Source organism: Planococcus citri, chromosome 4, assembly GCF_950023065.1.
Source record: "Planococcus citri chromosome 4, ihPlaCitr1.1, whole genome shotgun sequence".
Lineage (NCBI taxonomy): Eukaryota > Metazoa > Arthropoda > Insecta > Hemiptera > Pseudococcidae > Planococcus > Planococcus citri.
In genome coordinates, this window is record NC_088680.1 from 5,495,557 (window position 1) to 5,519,655 (window position 24,099).

Genomic DNA, 24,099 nt, shown 5'->3' on the forward strand with positions numbered 1-24,099 from the left:
AGTATTGAGGTAACTGACTGGAACCCGGAGCCGGATACAGTGCGCGCGCACATCGCCCTGTATCGATGGTCAACAAACCTGTTGTATACTGCAGACTGCTTCTTCGGCTCAGTGTCGTAGTTTGCCTTCTGCAACTCTCTTCGCCCCACCAGCCTCACTCAACCTGTACCTGTTGGAGTTTTGATAATGCTGCTGTACTTGTTGGTAGAGGAGAGGTACTTCTTCTTGTACTCGTACTTGTATCGTGTGGTAAGTTGTTGCGTGGATCGCGATCGGATTGAAGACGAACCCAAGTCATCTTGCATCTTGCTGTAGTCGCGTTCCTATCGTCAGACTGGAAGCCCCGTGTTCGGATAGCATGTGACTCGCTGTGTAGTGTGGTGTAGTGTATACGTATAGTGTGTGTATCACGAATGTCGAATACGTACTCGTACACTTCGGAACCCGGATGTTACTCGTCATAGTTCCGCATATACGCCGATATATTTACCTTACGCGTGTGAGCTTTGTTTTGCCAAGGTGAATTTTGCCACCCGCTGCGATATGACCAGATGTATGAATTTGGTAAGTTTGATTGTGCCTGCGTACCTAGCTAGACCTACCCCTTACCTATTCTGTGACATTTTCAAATCCATGGTGTGAACTGGAGGCTGCTAACTTGTTCGATGCAGGGTTTGGATTTGGCAATGCTGATGCAGCGTCGAATGAATGGTCAAAAAACTTACTTGAGGATAGAGAACTGGATCATGTGATTGGAAGTATGGAAGATCTGATTTGAGATATTGTGCTGATTAAGTACAAATTTTTGAGCAACATCAGTTCCAAAACTGAACCGGTTCTATGGGATGTGATTTTTGGTGAAAATTTTCAAAATAAAAGCTCATTTTTACCAATTTTTGTTCTGCTCTGATGCTGTATTTGCAGTGAGATGCATTGAAGAAATGATAATTTTTGAATCAGAACTTCCCCTTGAGCATTTGCTACTTGAGTATACGAGTACTTGGTCAACTTCTCAACGCTCTAAAAATAGTTCGGATCGTGCTTTGATTGATTATCTTCTTTGAGGTGTCTCAATTTGGAAGAGTACCCTTCGTATCTCTATCAAGATATGATCTTGATTGAAAACAATTACATAAGCAGCAACTGACTTCTAGCAACCACTTGAAATTGAAGAGAAATTGCATAGTTACTTGGCTGAAATTTGAAATAAAATTCAAACTTTTCGGTTTGGTTATTAATTGCCAAATTCTCATTTTTGTGGTGGGGGATCTTGACTCTTAATTTTGATAGTCTGTCATGAAAATCGTGCAATTTTATGAAAATGTCATCATTTTGAGCAAAATATGCTTCCTTAATAGAGTATTTTGCCAAAAAATCAATTTTGTTCAATTTGTTTGAAAAAAAACACGTGGAAGTTGCAATTTGAGCAAAATTTGTGTTGTGACATTATTTTGACTCAAAATCTTTTCAGTATGATTCAATTTTTTCAACATTTCAGGGACCTTTTTGAGAATAACTAAAATAAATAAATGTTTTCAAAATCTTCCAATACTTTTAAAAAAACTGAAAAAAAGTTCGACTGAATAGTGAAACTTTGCAAAGTCATTTTTGGTCATCCTATTTGAATAATTTTTGAGAAATCAGATTCATCTGAACCTTCCAACATTCAATTTGTTTTTTTTCTCATTGATTTTTTTTTAAGAAAAGAGATCTTTGGCTTTTTACAGGTGGAGAGGTAATACTTCTATTCAGGCGTTTTTTTTGTCATTTTCTTTTTTGAAGACATGCTGATTGTAGAAAGTTGCGAGTTGATAATTTTTTGTACCCCTTCCCCCACCCCAAACATCCAAAAATAATTAATTTTCGCCTTATCTGTTTAAAAAGTCCACTTTTTGTTCCAAAATTGCCGATCAAGAAGTCCTGCTTTTTGCAAAATTTGCTTGTTTTTTTTGCCAAATTTTCCCCTGTCAAAAGGCGTAAATTTTTGAAAAAAAAAATATCAAAAAATCTCAGTTTTTAGCAAAATTATCAAGAAAGTGTTGATTTTCGGCACAATTATTCCAAAAGTGTCCATTTTTGTCGAAATTGTCAGAAAGTGTCAATTTTTGGCGAATTGACGAAAAATTGTGATTTTATTTTTTCAAAATTCTCAGAAAGTACCTAGTTTTTTAATGAAATAGTCAAATGGTAGTAATTTTTACCAAAATTGATCTAGAATTTTTGCTTTTTTGCCAAAACGTCCAAAAAACATTGATTGTTGCCTTGCCCACTTGAAAAGTCTTTTTTTTTGTTTCGAAGTCTGCCAAAAAAAAGGTCCTGTTGTTTACAAAATTTCTCAAAAGCTTCTTTTTTATTCAAATTTCATTTTTCTACCAAATTCTTTCATTTCTTTCAGTTTTTACGACAGTTTTTCGATATTTTTGAAATTAATTTTGAGGAGCCCTGTCTCGATCTGTAATTTAAATCTAAAGGAGACTTGGCCAAATCAAAAAAGCATGTTTTAAAGCCTCGGTAACCAAAGTTCCAAAAGCTCAAACTTATTTTTGAGTTTTCAATAAATTTTAAAAAATTTGAAAACTTGCAGAAAGGTTTAATTTTGGAAAAATTCCAATTTTTTCATGATGTTTTTTCTGGAACGAATTAATCAGTGGTGATAATTACTTCATTTCAACTCTCAAACTGGAAAACAGCCACATTTTTGGGTGATTCCAGAGCTTCCAGCAAGTTGTAAATACCTATTTAAAATGAAGTTGGTCTAATTTGTTGGTTCAATATAATATTAGAAGCCTTTATCAAAAGAGTTCGAAAAAATACCTTAAATATTGAAGTTCATTTTTTTTTATTTTTAGTGAATTTTTCAAAATTAATTTCGGGCAAAAAATGCCAAAAAAATCAAAATTTAACCTAATTGACCTAGAAAGCTAAAATGTTGTATGTATAGCCTGTTTTTGAGCCTCCAAATCGATTGGAAATGGTTTTGAATCGTTTTCAGTAGTTCTACAGCCTCTTGTAGATTTTTAAAACTTCAAATTTCTATAAAATTTTACCCAAGAAAGTTGGAAAGCCTAAATTTGCTTTATACTCAGATTTAATAAATTATTCAGTCGATTGAAGGTCGATTCAAGTCGTACTCGAGCCGCAAGCCATATTTTGGAAATTCCAGGTTTTCAAAAACGTTTCAGAAAAACCCTCGTAAATTAAATTGAGCTCGTATAAATACGATTTATCATCTGTTTCTGCCAGTTTGGAACTTCATAGTTCTCCAGCGGTTTCACTGGAATTTCCAAAACATAGTTGAAGGTTTCAAAACTGTCTGAAACCACTTCTAACCGACTCAACATGTGGAAATCAGGGTATGAAGTGAATTTTTGGATCTCCAACTTCTCTGGGTTTACAATTTTGTGGAAATTTCAACTTTCAGAAATCAGCTGGAGGCTCCAGAATTGGTCAAAACGGTTCGAAATCGTTTCAAATTACTTGGCCAATTTGGTGAAATGTTGATCTTATGTTCTTTTTTCATTTTTGGCCCAAATTTGATTTCTGAAAATTCACCAAAAATTGAAAAATGCAAGTTAGCCCTCGAAATTTTACCTAGTGATGTATTTTAAATCAGACTTTTAATTTTTTGAGTACTTGAGAAAATTGAACCCTGTGGCGAATCAGTTTTAATCCCTTATTCAGGGACGTAGCGAAGTGGTTTTGCTGGGGGGGGGGGGGGCAAAGATCCTAAGATTCCCAACAAATTTGACTGAAAATTCCCAACTTATTCGACTGAAAATTCCCAAGTTCGATGAAAAAAGAGGGTATTTAAGTTACAAGTGGAGAGGGGATTGTATCGTACGACATTTTGTATAGCCAAAAAATTGTAACTTTGCCGACTTTCATCAAAATTTTAACGTGTTGAACACTCTGGTATTGAAAAAATTTTGAAAAGCTAGTGGTTCTGTTCTTCGTCCCTGCCCTTATTACCGAATTCCTTGGATGTTCACTCACGAGTATCATTTTATAATCGTTTGGCAACCTGTTGTGAGGGGAGGGGGAATAGAACAAATGGAATTTTCAAAAATAGACAATTTTCTCCAGAGAGTTTTTAATTTTTTTTTAAATTTCAAATTGTCTTGAAAAGGACCAGAAGTGAACTTCAGCTTTTTAAGCAGTAAATATCAGAATTTTTCAACACAAAAAAATTTCATTTCAGAAGACTTTTGGATTTGGAAGAGAAATTAATTTGGATTTTTTAATTCTTATTTATAATGTGTGTAATTTATTTTTGGAATTGTTTTTTTTTAAAATTTAGTCAGGTTTTTTTTGTAGAAACAAATTTTCAAAACATCAAAAAATTGTCATAAAAGTTTAAAAAATGAAAAAATTGGACAAAAAAATAAAATTTTACAAAAAAAAACCTTTGAGTAAGTAATTTTGTAGAAAACAGAATTTGTATTGACAAAATTCAAAACAAAAAGAGGTCTTTTTAGGCAGGCAATGCAAAAATCAATGTTTTTTGAACGTTTTGGCTGTAAAAAAAATTCTTAGCAGTTTTGGTAAAAATCAAAACCATTTGACTATTTTATCAAAAACTTGCTCCTTGAGAATTTTGACGAAAAAACATTGCTATATTTTTCGTAAACTCGTCCAAAAAAAACACTCTGACTATTTTGGCAAAAAAAAGGAATTTTTTGACAATTTTGGCAAAAATGAACACTTTTTTGACAATTTTGTCTAAAATTAACATTACTCGACTATTTTGCTATAAATTGAAGTTTTTTGATTTTTTTTTTCTCTAAAAATTGACACTTTTGACTGGGGCAAATTTGGCAAAGAAAACTAGAACCTTATAAGCAAGTTTGAAACAAAAACAGGACTGTTATTTGGCAATTTTGGAACAAAAAGAGGATTTTTTTGAACAGATGGGGTGAAAATCAATAATTTTAGGATGTTTGGGGTGGGTGGGGAGGGGGGAGGGATGCAAAAAATTATGGACTTACCACTTTCGAGAATTAGCGTGTCCCTCAGAAGAAAAGAAACGGCAAAAAAAGGCCTGAATAATTTAATGATTTTTTCAGTATTCTTACTTTGAAATGAGATTTGATTTTTTGAAAATTACAACAAAGCAAAGTACTCGATTGAGTTAATTTTGAAATCTGAGTAGATGAAAGACGAAGTCAAAAGCTGAAATTCTACTGCTGAATAAATTTCTGTAGCTTTTGCTATATGTTTATTAGCTTCAATATTCTGTTTTTGCGTTCAGCTTTTCACTTAGGCTTTCAGCTCAGATTTTTCAGCTGGCTTCGACTAATTGTTAGTTTGTTTGATCTCGTTTCAATTTTTCGAGAGCTTTCATCTATATTTGGGATATATGGCTTTTGAGTTTTGATTTTGACTTTCACTTACTCAGATTTTTACAGTGCTAACTTTCGACCAGAGACGGAAAGCTAAAATAAGATTGAAATTGTGCAACAGGAGAGCTAATAACAAGCTGCTTACGTTCTGTGCTTCTTCGACAGTTTTAATAACGATCTTCACCAAAGGTAGGGGGAGGAGGTAACAAACTGAAAAATTATGCGTAGAATTTCAAATTTGTCTACCCATAAAATTGGTTTTTTTGTAGGGGGGGGGGGGGAGTAACGAAAAAGGAATTCAACGAACAGGGCGATTTATTTCTAATCGCTTCAAAAACGAACCTTTTCCGTAACTCAATTTATTTATCAATGAAAACAATAACAAAATACTTTGGATTACTTCAGATAACAGATATCGTAGCCGAATATAACTGAATTCACGAAGTTTTAAATACAACAAAAACATAGCCAAATAATTATAATCGCGAATCCGCGACACTCCCGACAAAAAAATGAATTTTTAAATTTAAAATAATAAGTAAATAAGAAAAATTATGATGTTTCTAAGGGATACAATTTGTTAATGGGACGAGTAAGTTTAGAATTTTTAGTTTCAATGATCGCCGACCTGATATTACCGTCCGAGCTAACATTAACATTAATTACTTTACCAACTTTCCACTCTCCTCTAGGACAAAATTTTTTATCACCTTCGATTAATACGATATCTCCTACTTTAGGAACTAAATCTACTACATTTTTCTCTAGTTAAATATTGGAATTTCCAAACGTTCCAAAATTGATTAATTATATCGTTAGATCTTTTCCATAAATTTACGATTACATCGCGTATAATATTTTTAACATTATCGATATCCGGAATAAAATCGAATTTGGTATTCATCAAATCATTAGGTGTTAATACATTACTATCATTTTCACCGACGTAAACGATAGGATGCGAATTAATTACAGAAGTTACTTCGTACAACACGGTTCTCAATTGATTTTTAGAAATTACACAATTAAAAATTGATTTCTTCAGCGACATTTTCACTATACCGATTAACCTTTCGTAAAAACGACCATGCCACAGGGCATATTCAGGCAACAGTTTCCATTCTATCAAATTATTTTTACAAAAATCTAATACATCATCACCAGAAATTATTTGTTGCCAAAGATTTTCAAAAGCTGATTTGGTTATTTTAAATTGCGGCGCGTTGTCACTTATTACGAATTTTGGAATAGTGCGTAATGCTATAAAATTACGAAAAGCGAGTAGGAATTCTTGAGTGGTCATATTCTCTAAAAGTTCTAAGTGAATCGCACGTGTAATCATGCAAACAAAAATACTAACAAATACTTTTTTTTGGACTGAGTTATCACTGACGTATAAAGGACCAAATGTGTCAATACCACAACAGGAAAACAGACTGCTTTGATTTACACAGAATTCAGGTAACGGAGGAATTGACGGATATTTATAAGGACCACCATCATAGTATTTGCAGTTAGCACATTTTTTTAGAACGTAATACACCGTTGATCTGCCTTTCGGAATCCAGAAATTTTTTCTTAGTTCAGAGAGAGTATGCGAAACGCCGACATGATAGTTATCAATATGAATTTTTTCAATTAATAAAGGAGTGAAGTATTCTTTCTCAGGTAGAAGTATTGGAAACTTTGCATTATCGTCAAGACATGATTCAACCAAGCGTCCATGGCAATGTGTAATATTTTGAGAATCACGTTTTAAAGCAAGCGCATTAGGTTGCAAAATATCAGGATAATTTGTGTTTTGGATATATATAATCCACTGGTTGAAAGCTTCTTCGGTTTTCTGAACAATATTATTCGAATTGACATTTTTCATATAGCTTAATGTTGCATCAAGTAGATAGTTGAGGGTTTTAAATTGAGTACAATCGATTTTAAACGGAGGCTGAATTACAGCTGTATTATTAGAGATAAGTACTGGTTCTGGTTCAGGTTCTGGTTCGGATTCAAATTGTAAATTCATTGCCTTTGGCCAAGCGACTTCCATCTCTTTCAACCATGTGGGGCCTTCTAATCGCTTCAAAAACGAACCTTTTCTGTAACTCAATTTATTTATCAATGAAAACAATAACAAAATACTTTGGATTACTTCAGATAACAGATATCGTAGCCGAATATAACTGAATTCATGAAGTTTTAAATACAACAAAAACATAGCCAAATAATTATAATCGCGAATCCGCGACAGGGAGGAATCTCCGAAATAGAAAAACTTTATTACTCCAATAGAAAATCGTTTTAAACCAATGAAAAGATTACTTTTTGAGGAGTTTTATTTCTGAGGTATTTTGAACAAGGCTTAAAGCTACAAAGCTCAATTTAATTGACAAATTTTTCATCAAAACTTTACAGTATAAATGAACCACCCCGAACCTCCGTTACCAAAATTTCAAGGCTTAAAGTTCAATTTTGGATTTTTTGCAAATTTTTAAACTTTTCAAAAATGTTAAATTTCTTGGAATTTTAATTTTCAAAAAAAACTTATTAAAATTGAATTTTTTGAGAGTTAAAAACATTTTTATTTTTCCGAATTTAAGAAAAAAAATTGTCAACTCTCGATAAATTCTAATTTTTATACGCGAATGTGAAAATATGTACTAAAACGAAAGTGCTTATCAGCAAAGATGGTAAAAGTTGCCCTTTTCGCTTTCGTAAGTCTGGCCTATTCAATTAATACACACGATAAAGAGACGCCGCTGCCGTTTAAAATACTCGTAATTAAACGGTTTTAGTTGATTTGCGTGTTTAGTATATTAAAATACGAACCGAACGCGCGAACAGGGGGAGGGGGGGGGAATTAAAATGAAATTTATAAACGACCATGCCGATGGTGAAAGCCGATATTAATAAGTATTCGATATATTTTCGTCCGCCGAGTATATTTATTTAAATTATATTAAACGTACTTTTTAAATCTGATCCATACATCCTTCCAATACTGATATACTTGGCTGAGTCTCAGCCTCTTGTCTTTTTTTCCCATCCTAACGACCGTGAAATTCATCACATCATCGCAGCCATCCTATATATAGTGGAAGAGGATCCAAATTTTGTCATCGATATATGATTCAGTATACCTATACCAGGGTATACCATAGGTAGAGGTACCTATGCCTATGGTCTGTTAAGTGTTAAGACTGGCTCATTTCACTTTCGTTTTCTTTTTCTCGCGCGTTGTTCGGTGATGGCCATCTCGTCTTACGATCAGTACCGTCCGTCGCTGGAGAAAGCCACCGTCGTCGTCGCTGCCATAGCCATATCCTGGAACGGCGTGTAGTCCATAGGGCTCACTGCTCAGCGCCGCTGCGGCGGTGTTTTGACGCGGACGCGGTTTCGGGAGCACGTCGAACGGCATTGGTCGCTTTCGAGACGGATATACGAGTACGTTGGATTTCTCTGCCATCTTTTCGAAAGTTACCTTACCTTGGCGCTTATTGTTCGAATTTAAGTAATGGGTGGGCTCCGACTCCGGCTCCGTATAGCGCGCCACGTGAAACGGATGTGATGTGACCATATTGTAGAGTAGACCGTATACTGAGGCTCTCGAGATGCACCAGGGTCGGTAGTGGTGGAGTTTTAGGTGTGATTCGACTCCCTTAGGGGGACTTTGAGTTTGGTTTAGGGTTAAGTTGTGATGTAGACGTGTTCTGATGGGTTTTTGGGTGGGTTTAATGGGTCCTGGAGGGTATTTGAGCCATCATTAGTGAGGCTTCAGAGCAGCAGTTGAGTACTATTGAACTTTATGTGTACCTGATTTGAGATTTTTAAGGTTAAATTTTGTACATATTTAATCTGATTTTCGGTCTGGAGTTCATTGAAAGTATCATACCAGAGTTTTGAGCTGGAACGAAAATGTCCCAAGATGACTATATCAACTTGATTGGAACAGAATCATGTTCGTTATTTTTGTGAGGGTTATTTAAAATCAAATTCGAATCAGTTCTGAATCATTCGCGAACGACTTTTCAAAAATAACGACACAATCGAAGCACGCAACTTGAATATCCATCTACGAAACTCATTTTCAGTAAGAATTACCTACACGTTCGAGAACGAATCGAATCAATTAAAAACGAATCATTCGCGAACGATTTTTTTTCGAAATAACGACCAAACGTCGAACATTTCACGCGAATCTGAGAAATTTTTCGTAAAAATAAAAATCCAACATAATACATATTTGCGAACGAGTTCAATCATTTCGACAAGAATCATTCGCGAACGACTTTTTCAAAATAACAGACAAAAATCCAACTTTTCATGCTCGCTTGAAGAATTATGCACCAATATAAAAATTAGAATTTTGGAATCGAACGCTCACAAAATGAATCGAATCATTTTTGAAAAGCATCATTCGCGAACGACTGTTTCAAAATGACAAAAGAATCGAACTATTTGAAATCATTTACGAAACTATTCATTTATACGAATAAACAGTTCTGTATACTTTATTTTAAAATGAAAAAAAAAAAAAATTATACGAATCATTCGTTCGCGAACGAACTGAATCATTTCAAAAATAGTGATTCGTGAACAACTTTTTCAGAATAATTAAATTACAAAAATTTAAAATTTTAGCATCTCAGAAATTCATTTTCAGTAACTGAATCACACGTTCGCGAACGAATTGAATCATTTTTGAAAAGCATCATTCGCGAACGACTATTTTAAAATGACAAAAGAATCGAACTACAATTTGAAATCATTTACGAAACTATTTATTAATACGAATCAAACGTTCGCGAACGAACTGAATCTTTTTGGAAATGGTGATTCGTGAACGACTTTTTCAGAATAATTACAAAGATCTAAAATTTTACGATCTGAGAAATTCGGAATTCATTTTCAGTAACTGAATCATACGTTCGCGAACGAATTGAATCATTTTTAAAAATCATCATTCGCGAACGACCATTTTAAAATGACAAAAGAATCGAACTACAATTTGAAATCATTTACGAAACTATTAATACGAATCAAACGTTCGCGAACGAACTGAATCTTTTTGAAAATAGTGATTCGTGAACGATTTTTTCAGAATAATTACAAAGATCTAAAATTTTACGATCTGAGAAATTCGGAATTCATTTTCAGTAACTGAATCATACGTTCGCGAACGAATTGAATCATTTTTGAAAAGCATCGTTCGCGAACGACTACATATTTTAAAATGACAAAAGAATCGAACCACAATTTAAAATCATCCACGAAATTATTTATTAATACGAATCAAACGTTCGCGAACGAACTGAATCATATCGAAAATGGTGATTCGTGAACGATTTTTTCAGATTCAGAATAATTACAAAGATCTGAAATTTTACCATCTGAGAAATTCGGAATTCACTTTCAGTAACTGAATCATACGTCCGCGAATGAATCGAATCATTTTTGAAAAGCATCATTCGCGAACGACTGTTTCAAAATGACAAAAAAATTAAACTATTCAAACTTATATTTTACGAAATTACAATTTATTAATACGAATCAAACGGTCGCGAACGAACTGAATCGTTACGAAAATAGTGATTCGTGAACGACTTTTTCAGAATAATTACAGAACAATTCGAAATTCACTTTCAGTAACTGAATCACACGTTCGCGAACGAATCGAATCATTTTTGAAAAGCATCATACGCGAATGGATATTTTCAAAATAGCAGAAAATCAAACTTTCAAACTTGCCTAAGAAATTATTCATTGCGTCAATACGAATCAAACGTTCTTCGAACGAACCGAATTATTTTGGAAATAATCATTCGTGAACAAATTTTACAGAATAACATTTCAAAAATCGAAACTTTCGCAATCATTCGAGAAATTATTAATTTTCAAACACTGAATCATACCTTGTGAACGAATTGAATCATTTTGAAAAAATCATTCGCGAACGACTCTTTCAGAATGACGATGAAAATCGAATCTTTCATGCTCACTCAAGAAATTATTCATCAATATATCCAAACAGAAACAATTTATAAATGTAAACGATTATTTTATAAAATTGAAATGATACCAAGCCACTTATGTATTTAATACCTTGTGACTGTTTAAACAATATAAAAAAAAATTGAAACATAAAAGAAATTAATTTTTTGAATTTATTTATGACTTTCGTTGCTGGTTTTTTCTTTCTTTTTTTTTTTATCAATTTTGATAGATTTAATTTTAAATTATTATTTTCCACTAAAATTAACTTGAGATTCAAAACTTGAAAAAATTCAATTTTTTTCGAAAAAATCATTTTTTTTTTTGATTTTATTCAAGACTTTTATTGTTACTTTTTCATTTTTATTTTTTTTTACTCATTTAACGAAAATTTTGGTAAATTTTATTTCAAATGATCATTTTCAACTAAAATTAACTTGAATTCAAAATGTAAAATTTTTTTTTTTTGAAAAAAATCAGTTTTTTGATTTAGTGTAAGACTTTGTGGTACTTTTTCATTTTTTATTTTTTTTACCAATTCAAAGAAAATTCTGATAAATTTTATTTCAAATTATCACTTTTAACCAAAATTAACTTGAATTTAAAATGTAAAAAATTATTTTTTTGAAAAATCAGTATTTTGTGATTTAATTTGAGACTTTTATTGTTACTTTTTAATTTTTTTTTACCATTCGATAAGTTTCATTTCAAATCATCATTTTTACCTAAAATTAACTTGAATTTAAAATGTAAAAATATTTTTTTTTGAAAAAAATAAGTTTTTTAAATTCAATTTAAGACTTTTTTTTGTTATTTTTTTTAATTGTTTTTTTTTTTACTAATTTTATAATAATTTTGATGAATAATTTTATTTCAAATTATCAATTTTAACAAAAATCAACTTGAAATAATTTAAAACGTAAAAAACAACAATTTTTTAATTTTTTTTTTCAAGACTTTTACTGGTACTTTTTAATTTTTTATTATTTTTTTTCAATTCAACGAAAATTTTGATAAATTTTATTTCAAATTATTATTTTCAATCAGAATTAACTTGAAATTCAAATCATAAAAAAAATAATTTTTTCAGAAAAATCTATTTTTCAATTTTATTTTAGGACGGTTTTATCAATTTTCAAGACATTTAGTTGACCAAAGATGGCGTTGGGGGGGTCTAATCGAAAAAATGAGTTGATATTCGTATTCAGCGGTGTTGAAAATATATGAAACGATACGTCACTTGATATTTTACAATTTTTTTAACATTTTAACCGAAATTTTGGAGCTTCTTATCCCCCCTTCCACCCTTTCAAATGGTCAAATTGGGGTTGAAATGTTTTTCTCCTCTGCATTTTTTGGTCAATCTTGAATTTCTTAATTTTTAAGCATTGATGAGATTATGTGATTTTTCCCCCAAAGGATCTTACTTTTTCTGAATACAAGGGAAGCACCCCCCCCCCCCGAGAGAGAATTGTTTTGAACGGAACAAAGCTGAATGTTGATAGGATCTAAAAACAAATCACCTGCCAAAATTTCAGGTGCCAAAGAGAATTTTTCGATTTTCGATGAATGTTTAGAAATCAAATTTGGTCCAAAAAATGGGAAAAGATCAAAATTTTACCAAATTGACCTACGAAAGCTGAAATTTGATGAGTATTTTGCCCCATTTTCGACCATCTGAATCGATTGGGAATGGCTTCGAACCATTTGGAAAAATTCTCTAGCCTCCAGAAGATTTTTGAAAATTGAAATTCCCATAAAATTTTACCCAACGAAGTTGAAAAGGGGAAATTATATAAAAGCTATTTTTAGAATGAAAAATTCTACTTTTTTGTAAAGTAAGGCAGACGACTTGCTCCTTGAAACAGGTTCCTTTTCTGAAAATCTAGTAATTTCGATTTTTGTTCTACTTTTAAGAGATCAGAAGCTTCATCAGACTCAAAATCCACATTATTAGGAGCTAAAGCAATGATTTTTACGATTTTGAAATAAGTACATGTATTTTGTTTTCAAACATTTTTAGTTACATTGAACCTTATTAACGTTGAATTTTTTTTTATTCTGTCCGCAGAATTACATAAACTCACTATGCGACGAATTCGAATCCGAGAAAAAGTCGAAATTTGGCGGTCCTGGGACCAGTTACTCATCATCAGCGACCGGAGAAGACTCGAGTTACGATTCAGACTATGACGGTAGCGAAGAACAGACTCACGGTCACGATGACGTCAGCCGAACAGTTTCCGATACCTTGGGTCAAGAGTTTTCCGAATACGTCACGTCTCCTCAGCCTGCCGGCGACTCCGTCTACCAGTCTAAGGTCGAATTCGCTCTCAAACTAGGATACACTGAGAGATTAGTCCAAGCAGCTTTGCAAAAATTAGGTCCTAATCCTGAACAAAATGAACTCTTAGCGGTAAGCTTCGTTTTTTCTATAGTTTCTAGTACATACTAAATTTTATAGAAATTCTGTATTAAATCGAATTCGCGCGTTTTTGTGTACAGGAATTAATTAAATTGGGAGCTCATCAGCAGTCTTCAAAATTGAAAAATGACGGAGATAGTTTCGACAGTGTCGAAGATTTCGCTGTCATCGACCAACAGTGCGCAGATGGGAATAAATTGAGACCTATTGTCATCGATGGTAGCAATGTTGCGATGAGGTAATTTTTAAAATTATCGATAAACATAATATTTTTTTATAAAAATTTATTCATCACTATTTTTTTGTGTTGTTACAGTCATGGAAATAAAGAGGTATTCTCGTGTAGAGGTATTAAAATCTGTGTAGACTGGTTCCGATCCAGAGGACATAACGAAATAACCGTATTTGTACCAAAATGGAGAAAAGAAGCCCCTCGAGCTGATAATCTCGTCATAGGTGAGGCATGAATCCCCCTTACCAGCTAATCAATTGATTTTCAAACCAAATAATTAATTCTGACGACTTTTGTATTCTGTATTAATTTCGGTCTTACCTTCCTAGATCAAGAAATTTTAAACGAACTCGAAAGAGAAAGACTGCTGGTGTTTACTCCGTCGAGGGAAATACGAGGCAAGAGAATGGTCTGTTACGACGACAGATATATTTTGAAACTGGCCGCTGATAATGATGGAATCGTCGTTTCCAACGATAATTATAGAGATTTGATTCAAGAATGTCCCGAATTTCGAAAAGTCATCGAAGAAAGAATACTCATGTATTCGTTTGTCAATGATAGGTGAGCAGAGATTTTCAGCACTTCGTCTCCTGCACCTGTTTAATCCAAAATTAGGTGTCGTCGAAAACTTTCATTCATTTCGACCTTATTTGCATAATGTCTATCTTGATGTATATTTTGTTTGGTCCACTGAGAAAGCTCAACTTTGATTTACTTTACTATCACTTGAAATGACTCGTAAAAATCCGGAAATACGGTTTAAAAAATCTGCTGTAATTTACCCAAAGCCGAAACTACCGGTAGTTTACCAAAAATTGTTGGTAATTTCTCAAAAATTACTGAATTTCTCAAAGATTACTGGTAACTTACCAAAAATTAGTTGTATGTTGTATTTGCCATAATTACTGGTAATTTACCAAGATTAGTGGTGATTTAGGTACCAAGATTGGTCATTTTTACCTGAATTACTAGTAATTTACCAAAACATGAAACATTATTTGCAATTTAGGTACACCAAAAATTACTGGTAAACGGTAATTTACCAAAACTTACTGGTAATTTACCACAAAAAATAATGGCAATTTATTCTCAAAATTACTGATAATTTAAATTCCCCCCCCCCCCAATTATTGATCATTTAAATTTACTCAAAAACTACCTGTAATTCACTCAAAAATTACAGGTAATTCACCCAAAATTACTGGTAACGGGTAATTTACTCAAAAATTAGGGTGATTTACTCAAAAATTATGGGTAATTTGCCCAAAAATTAGTGGTAATTTACTATTTACTCATAAATTACTGGCAATTATAAATTAACCCAAAAATTGTTGGTAGTGAAAATTTACCTTCCAAAAAAATTGCTGGTAATTTAAATTAACCCATAATCCAAAACTACCAGTAATTTAAATTTACCCAAAAATTACAGATAAGATAGGTAATTTAAATTTCCCCAAAAATTACTGGTAATTTAAATGATTTCAAAAATAACTGGTAATTTAAATTTACCCAAAGATTACCGGTAATTTTGATTTACCCAAAAAATACCAATAATTTCAATTTACCCAAAAATTACAATTGATTCACTTAAACGTAGTACTTATTAATAATTTACTGGTCATTTTCTGTCATTTTTGAATAAATTACGAGTAATTTTCAGATGAATTATCAGCAATTTTTTGGTAAATTACCCGTAATTGTTGGGTAAATTACCTGTAATTTTCAAGTAAATCACCTGTCATTTTTGGCCTTCTGGGTAAATTACCTGTAATTTTTGGGTAAATTACGACTTGACTAACAATTTTTGAGTTAATTACCATTATTTAATTTTTTGGTAAATTAGCTCTAATTTTCGGGTAAATTACCTCTAATTTTCAAGAAAATTAATTTTCAAGTAAATCACCTGTCATTTTTGGGTAAATTACGAGTTGACCAGTAATTTTTGAGTTAATTACCATTAATTTGATTAATTTTTTGGTAAATTACCTGTAATTTTTGGATAAATATCAGCAATTTTTTGGTAAATTACAAGTAATTTTTTGGTAAATTACCAGTAATTTTTGGGTAAATTACCAGTAATTTTTGGGTAAATTACCTGTAATTTTTGGGTAAATTACCTGTAATTTTTGGGTAAATTACCTGTAATTTTTGGGTAAATTACCTGTAATTTTTGGGTAAATTACCTGTAATTTTTGGGTAAATTACCTGTAATTTTTGGGTAAATTACCTGTAATTTTTGGGTAAATTACCTGTAATTTTTGGATAAATTACCTGTAATTTTCGGGTAAATTACCCGTAATTTTCTGGTAAACCACCTGTAATTTTTGGGTAAGTTACGACTTGACTAGCAATTTTTGAGTTAATTACCATTATTTAATTTTTTGGTAAATTACCTGTAATTTTCAGATAAATTATCAGAAATTTTTTGGTAAATTACCAGAAATTTTTTGGTAAATCACCAGTAATTTTTCGGTAAATTACCTGTAATTTTTTGGTAAATTACCTGTAATTTTCAGATAAATTATCAAACATTTTTTGGTAAATTACCAGAATTTCTTGGTAAATTACCAGTAATTTTTCGGTAAATTACCTGTAATTTTCAGGTAAATTACCTGTAATTTCTGAATAAATTTGAATTACCAGTAATTTTGGGTAAATTTAAATTACCAGTAATTTTTAGGTAAATTAAAATTACCTGTAATTTTTAGGTAAATTAAAATTACCAGTAATTTTGGTGAAAAATTAATTACCATTATTTTTTGGGGTAAATTACCCGTATTTTTGGGTAAATGACCAGTAATTTAAGGGTACAATACCAGTAATTTTTTTTGCAACTTTTCCCGCAAAAAATTGAATTTTCAACTTTTTGATGGAAGAAATCTAGAATTCAAGATCTTTTGGCAATTTTGGGCATCTGGGTAAAAATTTTGCAATTTCTGGGAAAAAACTAAACTTTTGATGATTTCTTATCAAAAGGGGGGACTTAATTTTAAAAACAATTTCACGTTTAAACAAGGGGGATTTTTTGCAAAAAAACAAAAGTTCGTCATCTTTTAGTAATTTTTGAGAAAAAAGAGACTTTTACTTCCCTGACAATTTAAGGCTTCTTAACAATTTTTGGAAATTTCGCAAAAAAGCGAGCATTTTTGACAGTAAATTTGCAAAATGCAAGACTTCGACAACTTTTACAAAAAGCAGGAAGAAAGAAATTGACCATTTTAGAAAAAAACAAGACTTTTTTCTGTTTTTGGCACTTTTTGACAATTCCTGCCAATAATGCGAGATCTTTGGGATTTTTTGGAGAGGGGGGGGGTTGGACTCCTTCAATTTTTTGAGAGAATCCATTTTGATAATTTTGAAAAAAGTGAGATTCATTTGGCAAAAAGCAAGATGTGAACTGTGAAGGTGTCTTATCCAAAAAATGAATTAAATAATTGAAAATCAAAATGGCACCCTCAAAGACCACAAACCATAATGATTCCCTAATATTTCATGTTTTTTTTGAGGGGGGGTGGGATTTTGAGCAATAACTATGCTTGAGAAGCGCTGTGAGGGGGTGAGGGCGCCAAAAAGGAAGGTCTGCTTACTAGACCGAATAAAAGGAATAAAAAAAGTGTCCACGAGCCACACCGTAATTTTTTCAAGTTTTTAAATGTTTGCTTTGATCCTTTTGCAATTGAAATTCTTGCACTCCCTCTCTCGCTCTCTCTCTCTCTCTCTCTTTACAAAATTCATTTCATAATAAGTTAGGCACTGATTAATTTTTTATCATTTTTTTTTTTGCAGATTTATGCCTCCTGACGATCCATTAGGAAGATCCGGCCCTACACTGGATAATTTCCTGAAAATGCCTACATTCCGCAAAGGTGAAACGTGTCCTTATGGTAAAAAATGCACTTACGGTAACAAGTGCAAGTATAACCATCCAGAACGAGGCCTCGGACCACAAAAATCCATTACCGATAGACTGCTGGAAAACCATCAGAAGCAGTTACTAGCTAGAAATATGGATCCTAATTCGGGTAAATTAGCCCTTCTCTTACACAAAAAATACCTACTTCATCGATAAAATGCGAAAAAAATTTCACTCTGTTTTTATTTTGTATTTTTGCAGCCAAAAAACTGAAAGGTAAATCGTTAAGTTTGCCTTTACAATCGTCAATGTCCGACGATCCGCAACCTCACCTCGGTCAAATACCATCGGCTCGAAAGCAACCCCTGATACGAACGAAATCGACCACTTTCAATTGTAAAATCGATCCAGATACGAAAAACATTCCAAAGCTAGACACTCCATCGGGTCCAGAGTCGTGCTGTTTGCCTAGATCATGTCCGGTATCCACTTCAGCCACTCATGTACCAATCGGAGCCCATGCCCAGCAATCGTACAACTACCGGATGATGTATCCAATGGGAGGCCCTGTACCACCGCAGATAAACCAGCCGGAAGTCGGAGTCGGCCAATCTTACATGTCTGCGAATCGATCCCCGGTTGAGACCGACTCGTCGGTCAATTTACATCGTAAACTGCAACGCGAACTTTCCATTAATCCTACTTGCGATCCTAGAATATATCAATTACGAAGACACCTGACGTCACCGGAAAGCCAACACTTACCCGTATCCAGACACTACAGCTATCAAGACGCTAATTATCTGAGCGCACATTCGAACGTTACCAGAATATCTTCAGCTCCGCCGGCTAATCCTCCTTATACCGTAGCCAACGAATGTACTCACGGTAGCAGTTCCGATCCGCAGCTCAATCTGCATGTTCCTGGACTGAACGCAGCTCTGTGGCCAGCTCCGGCCCAGCAGCATAATTATTCGGGGCCTCCTATGACGTCGAATATCGAAGAAACCAGACGCAAGTTACATTACCATCTCGCGTCTATATTTCCCGAAGAACAGGTCGACGCTGCGATGCGATATTATCCCAATGAAACCAATCCTCAGAAAATCTGCGCAGCTATATTATCCATGTTTTCATCGAAGCCATGACAAGTGTTGGGCTAAATGGAAATTATTCAACAGACACGCTACTGTGGTTTTTCTTAGACTGATTTTTATTCGTAGTTTAGTTAAAAGGAAATAGGGTTTTTTGAACGTTGACGTTCGTGTATTGATTGTTACCTCTGCGAGAATTTTTGTTTGAAGAGTTGAGATTGTGAGAATAGCGAATGTTGGTGCTTGTCAAGAGTGATACGATTTTTGTTAGTAACATCTTGATTTTATTATTGTTGTTGTTTACCTAATATTGTGATAATTCGTTCGTTCGAATTGTATATATTAAGAGTATTTATTCTGATATTCTGTACGTTTTTTCCCTCGTTTACTCCCCCCTCCCCCTTGTCCCATTCACATCTTTAGTACTAGGTAATTTTTTTTTAGAAATCCATCGTTGTTTTTAGAGAATATTATCGCTGTTAAAATTGCTAGTATTTTGTTTTCGTACGTGTTATTATTGTATTCGATGTTACGAATTAATTAATGTTTGTTTTTATTTTTAGAAGCATTATGAAAATAATGTATTCGGAATTCTATTGTATGTTATACATATTATGTACACAATTGATATTATAATACGTTGTATTGACATTTTTTTATACTTTAATTTTTTCCAAAAGATGATGTATGTGTTCATAACACGATTTTTAACAATAAAGGAGATCTGCTGTTTGTATCAGTTACTTCGTTTCTATTCTAATAATCGAATTTCCAGACAACGAACTGAATCTTTTCGAAAATAGTGATTCGTGAACGACTTTTTCAGAATAATTACAAAGACCTAAAATTTTACGATCTGAGAAATTCGAAATTCATTTTCAGCAACTGAATCACACGTTCGCGAATGAATTGAATCATTTTTGAAAAGCATCATTCGCGAACGACTGCTTCAAAATGACAAAAAATCAGACTTTTGAACTCACCTGACTCACCTAGGAAATTATTTTTATTAATACGAATCAAACGGTCGCGAACGAACTGAATCATATCGAAAATAGTGATTCGTGAACGACTTTTTCAGAATAATTACACAGAAATTAGAAATTCATTTTCAGTAACTGAATCAGACGTTCGCGAACGAATTGAATCATTTTTGAAAACTCATGAAAAGCATCATTCACGAACGACTATTTCAAAATAACAAAAAAATCAGACTTTCGAACTCACCTAGGAAATTAATTTTATCAATACAAAACGAATCAAACGTTCCCTGAACGAACTGAATTCGTGAACAACTTTTACAGAATAACAATTAACATTTCAAAAATCGAAACTTTTACAATCATTCGAGAAATTATTTATGTTCAAACACTGAATTATACCTTGTGAACGAAACGAATTGAATCATTTTGAAAAAAAATCATTCGCGAACGACTCTTTCAGAAAAACGAATTTTTAGAAATTATTTATAAGACTTTCATTGCTGGTTTTTTCTTTCTTTTTTATCAATTTTAATTGATTTAATTTTAAATTAAATGTCATTTCAACTAAAATTAACTTGAAATATCCAAAAATTGAGAAAATTCAATTTTTTTGAAAAAATCATTTTTAAAAATTTTATTCATGACTTTTATTGTTACTTTTTCATTTTTATTTTTTTTTCACTCATTTAACGAAAATTTTGGTAAATAAATTTCATTTCAAATGATCATTTTCAACTAAAATTGACTTGAACTCAAACTGTAAAAAATTTTTTTTGTTGAAAAAAATCAGTTTTTTGATTTAATTCAAGACTTGCTTCTTGTTAGGTACTTTTTCATATTTTATTTTTATTTTTTACCAATTCAACGAGAATATTATGATAGATTTTATTTAAAATTATCATTTTAAACTAAAATTAACTTGAATTTAAAATGTAAAAAAAAATTTTTTTTGAAAAAAATCAGTATTTCGATTCAATTTAAGACTTTTATAGTTACTTTTTCAGTTTTTTTTTTTTTACTAATTTGATAAATATTTTGATAGATTTCATTTCAAATTATCATTTTTACCTGAAATTGACTCAAATTCAAAAATGTAAAAAATTACTTTTAAAAAAATCAGTATTTTGATTTAATTTTGAACCTTTTTTTTTACTTTTTAATTTTTTTAAAACTAATTTTATGAAAATTTTGATAAATTGTACTTCGAATGATCATTTTTAACAAAAATTAACTTGAAATAATTCAAAACGTAAAAAACAACAATTTTTTGATTTTTTTTCAAGACTTTTAGATATTGGTACTCTTTCATAATTATTTTTTTTTACCAAGTCAACGAAAATTCTGATAAATTTTATTTCAAATTATCATTTTTAACCAGAGTTGACTTGCATTTAAATTAATGTAAAGAATCATTTTTTTGAAAAAAATCAGTATTTTGATTTAATTTAAGACTTTTATTGTTACTTTTTCAGTTTTTTTTCCACTAATTTGATGAAAATTTCGATAGATATTATTTCAAATGATCATATTTAACAAAAATTAACTTGAAATAATTCAAAACATAAAAAACAACAATTTTTTTGATTTTTTTTCAAGACTTTTTTAGATTTTGGTACTCTTATTATTATTATTTTTTTTTACCAAGTCAACGAAAATTCTGATAAATTTCATTTCAAATTATCATTTTTAACCAGAATTGACTTGCATTTAAAATGTAAAGAATTGTTTTTTTGAAAAAATCAGTATTTTTTGATTTATTTTAAGACTTTTAATTGTTACTTCTTAATTTTGGTTTCCAATTTGATGAAAATTTTGATAAGTTTCATTTCAAATCATCATTTTTACCAAAAATTAACTTGAATTTAAAGTGTAAAAAAATTTTTTTTTGAAAAAAATCAGTTTTTTTATTCAATTTGAGACTTTTTTTTGTTATTTTTTCATATTGTTTTTTTTACAAATTTTATGAAAATTTTGTTGAATAATTTTATTTTAAATTATCAAGTTAACTTGAAATAATTCAAAACGAAAAAAATAACAATTTTTTGATTTTTTTTAAAACTCGACGAAAATTTTGATAAATTTTATTTCAAATTATTATTTTCAATCAGAATTAACTTGAAATTCAAATCGTAAAAAAAATAATTTTTTCAGAAGAATCGATTTTTAAAATTTTATTTTAAGACGGTTTTATCAATTTTTAAGATATTTAGTTGACCAAAGATGGCGTTGGGGGGGGGTCTAATCAAAAAAATGAGTTGATATTCGTATTCAACGGTTTTGAAAACATATGAAACGATACGTCACTTGATATTTTACAATTTTTTTCACATTTTAACCGAAATTTTGGAGCTTTTTATCCCCCCCCCCCTTCAAACGGTCAAATTGGGGTTGAAATGTTTTTCTCCTCTGCATTTTTTTGGTCAATCTTGAATTTCTTAATTTTTAAGCATCGATGAGATTAGGTGATTTTTCCCCAAAGGAGCTTACTTTTTCTGAATACAAGGGAAGCATTCCCCCCCCCCCCCACCGGAGAGAAATTTTTTTAACGGAACAAAGCTGAATGTTAATAGGATCTAGAAACAGATCACATGCCAAAATTTCAGGTACCAAGGTGAATTTTTGGAAATCAAATTTGGTCTAAAAAAAAAAAAAAAAAGGAAAATATCAAGATTTTACCAAAATGACCTACGAAAGCTGAAATTTGATGAGTATTGTGCCCCATTTGCGACCATCTGAATCGATTGAGAATGGCTTCGAACCGTTTTGAGCCTTCAAATGATTTTCGTAAATTGAAATTCCCATGAAATTAAAATTTTACCCAACGAAGTTGAAAAGCTGAAATTAAGAGCTTTTTTAGAAATCCATCGTTGTTTTAGAGAATATTATCGCTGTTAAAATTGCTAGTATTTTGTTTTCCTACGTGTTATTATTGTATTCGATGTTACGAATTAATTAATGTTTGTTTTCATTTTAGAAGCATTATGAAAATAATGCATTCAGAATTCTATTGTATGTTATACATAATTACGTACACAATTGATATTATAATACGTTGTATTGACATTTTTTTATACTTTAATTTTTTCCAAAAGATGATGGATGTGTTCATAACACGATTTTTAACAATAAAGGAGATCTGCTGTTTGTATCGGTTACTTCGTTTGTATTCTAATAATTAAATTACGAGACGACGATACGTTTATAAAAACATTTTATTTAATATATATAAAAACGTACAATACGTTACGATCTAGGTCTTTCCTTCTTTTCTTTATACAAAGCTAGTAAAGATACGTTGGCTACCTTGACAACTTTGAAACGTACACCTGCCCAAACAAATACAAAAAATGAATAGAAAACTATCTTCCAACGAATTAATTGATGAAAGAGATTCTTCTACTGACCTGGAATATCACCGACGGCGTGACCTTTACGTCCGAAACCAGCTACTAATACTTCGTCGTTTTCTTCGATGTAATTTAAACAACCGTCACGAGGTACGAAAGCGGTGATCTTTTTACCATTTTTGATTAACTGGACTCTGACACATTTACGAATAGCAGAATTAGGCTGTTTAGCTTCGACACCGCTGAAATACAGAAGAGAAACGAGCTCATTACGATGATCCGAGTCTACGTTATTGAGTATAGATTAGTTATGATTTGAAACGTGACTTACACTTTTTCTAAAACGATTCCTTTAGCGTGAGAAGCTCCACCGAAAGGATTAGCTTTCCAACGAGTTCCTAAGTGAGCTTTTTTGTAATCTTTGTCAGCCCAACGTTGTTCTCTGCGGTGGTTTACGTGTTTACGAGCGGTACGGATTCCCTTCGGTTTTCCTGTCAAATTACAAAATTATCGAAGGTGAAATATCACTGAGGAGTATTACTAGTTATAGGTTTAGTTGAATTGATACTTACCCATGATGAAAAGTCGTAATTTGTGCCAAAATTACGTAGAAAATCGACCACTCTGAGTGAAAAAGTGAAGAAAACACGCGTCAAGAAAAAATTGAAAAGTTGATTAGGTTTTTTTTGGCTTTTGGAGGTGGTGATTTCTGATAGTATCATTTAGTACCATTTTACTCACTAGGTTCGCTAGTGGTGTTTTTTTTCGGTAATCGAACGTGATTGGCTGGTTTGCTTCAGAATCGCGTAATTTGATTGGCTGATGACTGAATTCG

The 24,099-nt window shown here is 31.8% G+C and overlaps 2 protein-coding genes across 3 annotated transcripts in view; one reads left to right on the forward strand and one right to left on the reverse strand.

Moving 5' to 3' along the window:
• The window catches only part of Regnase-1 (Regnase 1), a 38,886-nt gene extending 19,213 nt beyond the window's left edge, over nt 1-19,673 (forward strand). Inside the window, exons 1-7 of one of the 2 annotated variants that reach the window (XM_065364182.1) lie at nt 191-564; nt 13,399-13,743; nt 13,833-13,990; nt 14,069-14,208; nt 14,314-14,548; nt 17,774-18,009; nt 18,102-19,673. In XM_065364182.1, coding sequence (XP_065220254.1) covers nt 544-564; nt 13,399-13,743; nt 13,833-13,990; nt 14,069-14,208; nt 14,314-14,548; nt 17,774-18,009; nt 18,102-18,988 — 2,022 coding nt within the window. In that variant the 5' untranslated portion in view covers nt 191-543 and the 3' untranslated portion in view covers nt 18,989-19,673. Of the gene's footprint in view, nt 1-190; nt 565-13,398; nt 13,744-13,832; nt 13,991-14,068; nt 14,209-14,313; nt 14,549-17,773; nt 18,010-18,101 lie in introns of those variants that run through there. The other variant, XM_065364181.1, reaches the window with a different exon arrangement.
• Nucleotides 19,674-23,111: 3,438 nt separating this feature from the next.
• On the reverse strand, nt 23,112-23,993 carry LOC135842576 (small ribosomal subunit protein uS12). The gene is made up of 4 exons (XM_065360097.1): nt 23,837-23,993; nt 23,596-23,755; nt 23,322-23,506; nt 23,112-23,243 (listed from the first exon to the last, which is right to left on the reverse strand). The coding sequence occupies exons 1-4, from the start codon at nt 23,838-23,840 to the stop codon at nt 23,161-23,163; spliced, it is 432 nt and encodes a 143-aa protein (XP_065216169.1). The 5' UTR covers nt 23,841-23,993; the 3' UTR covers nt 23,112-23,160.
• Nucleotides 23,994-24,099: the final 106 nt, after the last annotated feature.